The 8209-nt window shown below is 56.5% G+C and overlaps 1 protein-coding gene across 1 annotated transcript; it reads right to left on the bottom strand.

Annotated features, from left to right (window-relative positions):
- Positions 1-3022: 3022 nt before the first annotated feature.
- NKX1-1 (NK1 homeobox 1) lies at positions 3023-7959 on the bottom strand. The gene is made up of 3 exons (XM_054172089.1): positions 7518-7959; positions 3662-3822; positions 3023-3589 (listed from the first exon to the last, which is right to left on the bottom strand). The coding sequence occupies exons 1-3, from the start codon at positions 7957-7959 to the stop codon at positions 3023-3025; spliced, it is 1170 nt and encodes a 389-aa protein (XP_054028064.1).
- Positions 7960-8209: the final 250 nt, after the last annotated feature.

The raw sequence follows: 8209 nt of genomic DNA, 5'->3' as shown, positions 1-8209 counted from the left end.
ATTAAAAAGCAAAAAAACCTCACAGAATGAAACAGAGCAAACACCTCCTCCTTGTGCCTTAATCATCTTCCCCTCAATCAGCAGATTCTGCTTATACCATGCCGGAGTCTCTGCTCCTCACTGGTGACACTGAAAACAAGCTGCATCCCTCCCAAACACCACATGCAGGAGTACAGAGCCTTGTGTGCACTGCAGCAGGTGCCTCAGGTAGGTGCTGGGGAGGCCATGCTGGGGGGGGTTGGTGTCAGTGTGGGACTTGGAGGGGCTTTTTATGACTAATAGAATAACCTTGAATTGCTGCATTGTGCCTTGTTTTGTTCTCCCCGAGAGCAAGTGTTGATGGCAGGAACAAGGATGGAGGGAGCCAGGAGGCTCAGGCAGGTGAGAGCATTCAGCTTTAGCGTGCTGGATGCTGAGCATCCACCCAGGGGCGTTCCTCAGCAGCTGCCCTGTGCTGCTATCATCAGGGCAGATATGTGATCACACGGTCTGATCCCACACCAGGATCAGCTGCAGAGCTGTGATGGTCCAGAGGGCACGGTTTGAGAGCCAGATCTGTGGTGCTAGTACCCCAAATGGCCTCTGAACACAGACAGCGTCCTGTGATCTGTGGCCACAGCCTGTGGGTTCTGCACACCAGGGAACGGCTAAGGCTCTACAGTTTTGCTCTTGATTTCTGTGAGACCAGACTTCTGGATGAGGTATTCGAGCAAGGATTAGCAGCCACCTCCTAAACTGTGTCGAGAGAGAAACCTGCAACAACTCCAGCACTGCTGGAGAGCCTGAAAACCGTCAGAACCTCCTTAAACAGAGCTGAGTGAGTGGGAATCCCAGAGTGATTCCTGCACCCAGCAGCTGTGGGCAATAGCACTCACATGAAGAGGTTTCACGGGTGGGACGCTGACCGAGCTAGAGTAGGAAAATCATCTGCTCCGAAGCTGTGAGCAGCTCCATGTTGGGGCCGAATGATTTTTCCACCTGGGGGGAATTTTCTGGAGCTCGCGGTGTACAGACAGGGCTTGAATTATCTTCTAATTAAGATGGGTCTGAGCTCCAGATGCCAGCAGCTCAGCTGCTGGTGGCACCGGGCTCAAACCTGGTCGGTAACGCGTTAGCTTTGCAGCGTGGGAGGGTCTCCCGAATATCTGTTCACAGTTCAGCTGGGAAACCAGTGAAAGCTATGGAGACCTGCACTCGCAGCTCTACCTGTAACGTTTTCTCTGAAAATTTACTTCAGATTCTTTTATCCTAAAAGGTTTTACTTTTTCTCTTTCTTTTTTCTTTTTTTTTTTTTTCCTTTGGGTTTTATTTTTTTTTTTCCATTCATAAGAATAAGTCTGGTCCCTGACTTGTGGCACCACACGGGGGGAGACGCGCTGCTGCCATCCTTTTGCTCCCCAAAATCGCTCTGGAAAACGCTGGGTTTGTAAAAACGCCACTGGGAAGGCAGCCGACGGATTTCTGGGCTGAGAAAAACAATTTAAAAGCAGCAACAAACACACACACACAAAAATCCCCAAACAAACAAACCGGGGAAAACCACCCAAACCAAGCAAAACCCACAAACAAACAAAAACCCACCCCCCAAAACCAAGCAAGCCGACAAACAAAAAAACTCCTCCAAACCCGCACCATAAAAGCAGCAAGCCGGAAAACGCGGGCAGGGGGAGGTCTGGGATGGCGCAGGAAATGGGGTGGCAGCGTCCCTTGGGGCACCGGCCGAGCGCTGCCGGGGCTGCTCAGAGCGGTTATCGGCTTTGACACGAAGGAAAAAAATAGTTTAAAATGGGAATCATGAAAGACCGACTTGGATCCTAGTTCAACACTGATCAGCGGAGAAGCGAAGGAAAGAGTCGCTGTTCTTTGTTGTTGATTTTTTTCCCCCCAAGCGGGGGAATCTGAGTGGAAAGGCGACTTTAATACTTTTACATAAACACTAAATATCAGATCCCGCCTGCGGAAACCCAGGGGAGAGCTCGGGCTCCCTGCGAGGTTAAAAAAAAATAATATCTGGTTGTGGTTCTAAATATCACAGACCAGGAACCGGCAAAGCCCCTCCAGGAAAAGGGAGGAAGGGGGGATGCTCCCTGCTGCGGGGGCAGCGAGGTTGGTTTGGTGTGGGAAACACACTCTGGGGTAAACGATACGGAAAAGGGTATGCAGGACTTCCCCTCTCACTCCCCCAGATCCTGGGGTGTTCCAGAGAGGAATCCTGCTCAAATCTCTGGGCACCCAGGGCAGGGAAAGCCGCAAGCGCCCCTTCCCTTCCGTTTATCGATTATTTAATGTGTTTGGCACACAAAATGCTCCCCAGCCCGTCACCGCCGCTTCCTCTCCCCGAACGTCCCTTAGAAAGTCAAAAGTTCTCAGTTTTGGAGCACTCAGAGTTATACAGGAATGAGCAAAAGAAAAACAGAGCCCGCTGCCCCCCAGACTCGAGTTTCGTTGTGTGACATCCGTGACAAATAGATGTCGTCACCGTGAGGTCACGGGAAGGAATTCTGACGTGTCGCGACAGGAGCGATAGTCCTGCTTTACCCTGAGAGTCAGATGGGTACGAAAGCTTCTTCTCTAAAAGTCTTTCATGAGTGGCCAGAGCGGAATAAAAACGAAGCCAAAATAATAATAATAATTATATTAATAATTATAATAATAATAATTAAAATAATCAGACCCACATGGCAACGAGAGGCGGTGAAAATAAAAATACAGGTAACGATGATTTACATCTAATGTATGTACACGGGGCGGGGGGGGGAGGTTTTCCTCCTCCTGCCCCCCAGAAGCGCAGTCCGGGCACGTCGCGTATAAAAAGGGTCACGGCAAGGACCGGGGGGCAGCGGGACCCCTTGGCAGCCCCTTTCCCTCCCGGGGTGGCTGCGGGGCCGTGGTGCGGCTCCATCTTTGGGGTTCGGAGGTGATGTGGGAGGAAGCCGCAGGGCGCCCGGGCTGCCAGCCACCCCAAGGGGCGGCGGCGGGTACGGGTCCGGGGGCGAGGAGGAGGAGGAAGGGGCTCCGGGCTTTATAGGTGCGGGGTGTAGAAAGCCGGAGCGCCGTAAGTCTGCGAGCCCAGCACGAAGGGCGAGAGCACGGCGGGACTGGGCAGGAAGGGCAGCTGCGCGGCACACACCAGCCCGCCCGCGGGGTGCCCGGCGTAGCTGCCGGGGCCGTGCATGGAGAGCGGGGTGCCCATGGGCGGCGAGTGGCTGAGCGGGCTGAGCCCCCCGGGCAGCGCCCCGCCGCCCAGTCCGGCCCCGGCCCCGCCGCCTCCGCCGCCGCCCCCGCCGCCGGTGGGAGCGCTGGTGTCGGCCCCCGGGTTCTGCTTCTTCCACTTGGTGCGGCGGTTCTGGAACCAGATCTTGACCTGGGTCTCGGTGAGGCTGAGGGACAGCGCCAGGTTGAGGCGCTCGCAGACCGACAGGTACCGCGTGGACTTGAACTTGTTCTCCAGCGCCACCAGCTGCTCGTAGGTGAAGGCGGTGCGGGCCCGCCGCGGCTTTCCCGACTTGGAGTCGGACCCCGTCCGCTTCCGCTTGGGCTTGGGCTGCTGCGGACCCTGCTGCGCGCCGCCAGGGCCCGCGGGAGCCTGCTGAGGGGGCGGCGGTGGCGGCGGCGGTGGCGGCGGCGGGGGAGCGGCGCCGCCCGGCTCGGTGCCCTCGACGCGGAGCTGGCCCGGGTCCGCTTCGCCGGCTGCGGCCGAAGCGCCGCCGGTGTCCTCGCCGCACAGCTCCTCGTCGTCCGGCAGCTCGCTGTCAGGGCTGCGGCTCGGCCGGCTGCTGCACTCCAGTTCGCACTCCTCGGCCTTGCACAGCTCCCCGTCCTCTGCGGGCAACCGACAGCCGCTGTTAGGCCCCGGCGGACCCGTCCCCCGCCCGCTCCCCAGCCCCGGCCCCTTCGGCTGCGGCCTGTCCCGGGGGCAGCGGGGAGATCCCTGCCCCGCTGTGGAGAGGTTTCACCCGGCTACTCCGTGCTCGGCTCCCCCTTGGGGCCTTGTACCCCCCATGGGGATGCGGCTACTCCGTGCTCCCCGCGGCTGCTTGGCTCATCCGAAATGGGCAGGGGGGATATAGGGCGAGAAGTTGTGATGGGGCTCGGAGCCGCCTCCGAGACTGTCTGGGGGCTGCAGCCTCGAAGGGGCCGTCCAGCCCGGGGGTCTTGCAGCGCCTGCCCCTTCCGAACTGCCTATGCTCGGCCACCGAGGGAGAGGGATGCGCCCCCATCCCCACTGCCGCTGCTGCTCCCGCAAAGCACTGAGGGGCGCGGAGGGCCTTTGGGAAGGTCTTGGGGAAGAGCTTTACGAATGTCTTTTGGGAAGGCTTTTGGGGGAACCCCTGACTCCTCCGAGCCGCGGCCAGGCGCTCGCAGGGGCGATGCTCCGGCCGCGGTCCCCGCCCGGGCAGCAGAGATGTGACATCGTTCTGAGCTGCTCTGGTGAGGGGAGATCTCCGCATCTAGGGGACATTGGCTTGGGGTTCGCTCTGGCTTTTTTTAACCCTTTCCCCGCCAGTTCTGACCTGTTGTCATTTCCTGAGATGGAAGTATTAAAGTGGAGTAAATGCTTGTATTGATTAGCAGAGCAGATACAAACTTAATTAAACTAATTTTGTGTAATGTACAAACTAGTTAACGGTCATTTAATTTATTTGGGTTTATATTACGCTCCAATTAACGGGTCTCCATCGGAGAACAGGGTAATTATCCGATATTTAATGCTATCGGGCTCCTGCTGACGGTTTTGTCGTTATGAAGCCTAAAAGCGAATCCGGCTCCGGCTCCTCCTGGGGTGCAAAGGCCCAGAAATGCCATCATTTTCAGCCGATGCTTTCAGACACTCCCAAACTTCCCTCCACTCGCACCTGCAACGGGGGTGCAGCTCCGGGAACCCCCTAACCAAAAGCTCCGTTTACTTGGTTAACCGAGATTTGCAAATAAAAGCGAGTCTCTTATCTAACCCTTATCCTAGGCAGACTTGACTTATTTCTAATCCTCAGAAATGCTGAACGCACTCTCGCACCCCACTCGGTCAGTGTCCAAACGCCGGACACCCCGAAGCTCGTGAATATGATTTGGGGTGTTTAATAAAGCGTGTTTTGTTAAGGAGCTTATTTTACCCGAGGTCGGGTATGGCTGGCACCCCGGCGGAGAGAGGGGCAAAGAAGTTTACTGTGCTGCTCTCCACACAGAAAATATCTCCTCATCACTCGGGATTCGTTCAAAACTCTTCCCATCTCTCTGTTCCACCCGGCGGGCACAAAAAGCAGGGGCTTGCTGTCTTGCAGACACCCCAACCTGACTGGTTTCTCCCCAGCCCGACGCAGCGCCTGCAGACGAGCAACCTGTAGAATCTGTCAGAAACCACAAGTGCCTAATTTTTTCCACCAAACCCGGTTTATAGAAGGTTTCCATGAGGCTGTGGGGTGAGTCTGGGGGCTAAGCAGAGCTCACGGCCAGGCAGCGGGCACCGCGGAATTTAAAGCCTAATTTTTATAGCAGACTCTGGGGAATTAACTAAAAATTTCCAACTACATTTTTCTTTAAACAGAAAAATGCAGCACAAGTGCAAGCAGCGAAGGAGATTGACACTGGAGTTTGGATATAGTTTCTGAAGGGTGTTCGGGGTTAATTTAATGGGGAATTTTAACCGTGATTGTTATTATTTATTTAACTGACCGAGTTTGGGGAGCGTTGTGAGCAGCTCTGCTTTCGCTCCTGTCGCCTTTGCCCTTCCCGGACGTTGGCACTTTGCTGGTCAGAGCCGCTTTTCGAACGCTTCTCCTAAATTAAACCGTATTATTAATTACGATGGGGAAAGGGATGGATTAAATTTGACGATCTGGGGGTAGTTCCAGGTCTATCCACGACTGGGGCGGCAGGAGCTGGGGGCAAATGTGGAAGCTCCCGGGGAAAGTGGTCGGAAACTGGTCGGCGGGAGAAGCAGCCGAGCAGGGATGGATCCCGGTACGCTGATGTTTGGAAGAGTGATGGAATTTCATTTCCACCCTTGCCTGGAGATAAAAGTGCGAGATGAGCGGCAAGCTGACCTCCTCAGTCTGTCTGATCGCCCCAATCTATTCCGTGTGACAAAAGTCCGATGAGTTTAGCCCAATAATTACTTCGTCTACGCGCCGTTTCTAAAAATCCCTTTGGATTTCTGTTAGTGCCCCGTTCCTGGGTTTGCTTTTGGGGATTAAAATTGTCTCGCAAAACGCGAGGGCCGGATCAGCTTCCAGACCTCTTTCGCTGCTTAATTTTAATGCAATTAAAATGAGCAGTGCTATGGCGGGGTCAGAAAGCTCCGAGTTCTCTTCTCCCGCCCCAGATACCGAGGAATTCTTTTTCCCTACCGGAGAAGTTTTCCCCCCGCTACTCGCCGCCTCTTCTCTCCTCTCTCAGGACACAGAAGAACCGCAGATATTTTCCACACCTAGCTTTTTCTCCCGGAAAACCTGCGCTATCCCCAGAGCCGCCGTGTTTAGAGGTGAGAAAGTTGGGATATTTGGACCCAGAAAGAAAAAGCAATCTAGAGCTTGGGTCGAATGCAATTCCCGATCAATAGCGAGCCCTAATAAGTGTAATAGGTTTTAATCGAGTAATTATCCGAATTTTGACCCTATAATTTAGATGTTAGGGAAGAGTTTGCAAGGTGCTTGAAAGAGATATGCACAATTCGATAATAGGATATCGATCCAGGCAGTCCTACATGCCACTCTGGGGCGATTTCCCCCATTATCCAGCCTCTTTACGCTGCTAAGCACATTTTACCTTAAATGTAATCGAAGGAATTTAATTGTTTTTCCAGAGATAACCAGCATTTTGTCACAATTAGTCTGATTTGTCCTAAAAAAGCCAAGGGGAGAGAGAAAATTGAATCTGTCGCCCAGAGCAAGGGGCGCAGGTTGCGGAGAGGGGGGAAGGGACGAGGAAAGCGGAGCTGGAGGCTGGGGAGAAGAGAGACGAAAGTCCCCGGTGCCTCGGTAGTGGCAGCCGAGGTGGGCTTCTGTGGGGGCGCAGAGAGAGGGGTTCGCTAGGCCCGAAGCTCCGGCCCTCTGAAGCCTCTGATCTAGGAGCCGCTTCCAACTTTGCATGAACCGGAGCTCGCACCCAGGGCTGCCGCTTCCCGGGAGGAGGAAGAGGAGGAATACGGGATACTCCCTGACTCCAGCCGGTTTGGCACTCCCGGGACTGATCTTTCTGATCCCAGGGATGCGCGGGTCGAGCATGCCGGGCTGATTCCCGCCGGGGCAGGGCAGCGGAGCCTGGCCGGGCCAGAGAATCCCCGGGCCCCCTCCGCCAGCCCCGGTGTGACGCTCCCGTCCCCCCGCGCCTTCCCCTCAGCCTAAGGCAGCTTCCCATCCAGCAGCAGCGGCCGAAGGCGTTTGCTCCCGCCGGGAACCGGCTGCCCACGGGGGAAGGATGCTCTTCAAGTCATGAAAGCTCCTTCCCCGGGGGGCTCAGAGCAGCCCTTCCATCGCGGGGACAATGGGGTGGGGAGCCTCCGATCCCCCAGACCTACTTACTGATCAGGTCCGCGGACTTCTTGCAGGTGTTGAATTCCTCGTCGAGAGCCTTTTGCTCGGTCAGCTCCGTCCCTGAGTCCTCGGGCTTATCCTCTGCTCCCAGCGTGAACTCGGTGCCCATCGGTTTGTAGAGCAGCGTGCACGGCCTCCTCTTGCTGTTGAATTTGTTAGGGTCCAGGATGTCCAGCACGGAGAAGGAGGTGGTCCTGTGCACCATGGGCAGCGCGGGCACTGCCCCTTCTTGTCCGGGGGTGTTGCTGGGATTGTCCCCTTGTCCCCTGTCCCTGTTGGCAGGGCAGAAGAGCGGCAGCTCTCCGCGGCTGTCCATGTCCCCGCGCCCGCCGCAGCTCTGTCCCCCGCTGGCGGCTGCGGGGGCTGTCACCGCCGCGGCTGCGGCTGCCGGGATGGAGATGTCCCCCACCTTGTCTCTGCTCACATTCATGACTCCTTGCAGAGACCCTCTCCGCTGCAACTTCTCCCCCCTCACCGCCACCCTACCTCACACTTCTTGCTCCCCCCCCTCCTCTTCCTCCGGCGAAGTTGAGCTGGAAACTCCTCCCGGGGCCGCTCGGCTCAGGGCAAGCCGCTGCCTTCGGCCGCCCGGGGCTGACGAGGTCCGTGCGGGGTCCAGTAGGGTCTGCGCGGGGTCCGACGAGGTCTGGCGGAGTCCGGCCACAAAGCTCCGTGGGAGG

Source organism: Dryobates pubescens, chromosome 23 (assembly GCF_014839835.1).
Source record: "Dryobates pubescens isolate bDryPub1 chromosome 23, bDryPub1.pri, whole genome shotgun sequence".
Taxonomy (NCBI): domain Eukaryota; kingdom Metazoa; phylum Chordata; class Aves; order Piciformes; family Picidae; genus Dryobates; species Dryobates pubescens.
Note: the sequence above shows the minus strand (reverse complement) of the source record. Positions and strands in the feature narration are given on the sequence as shown.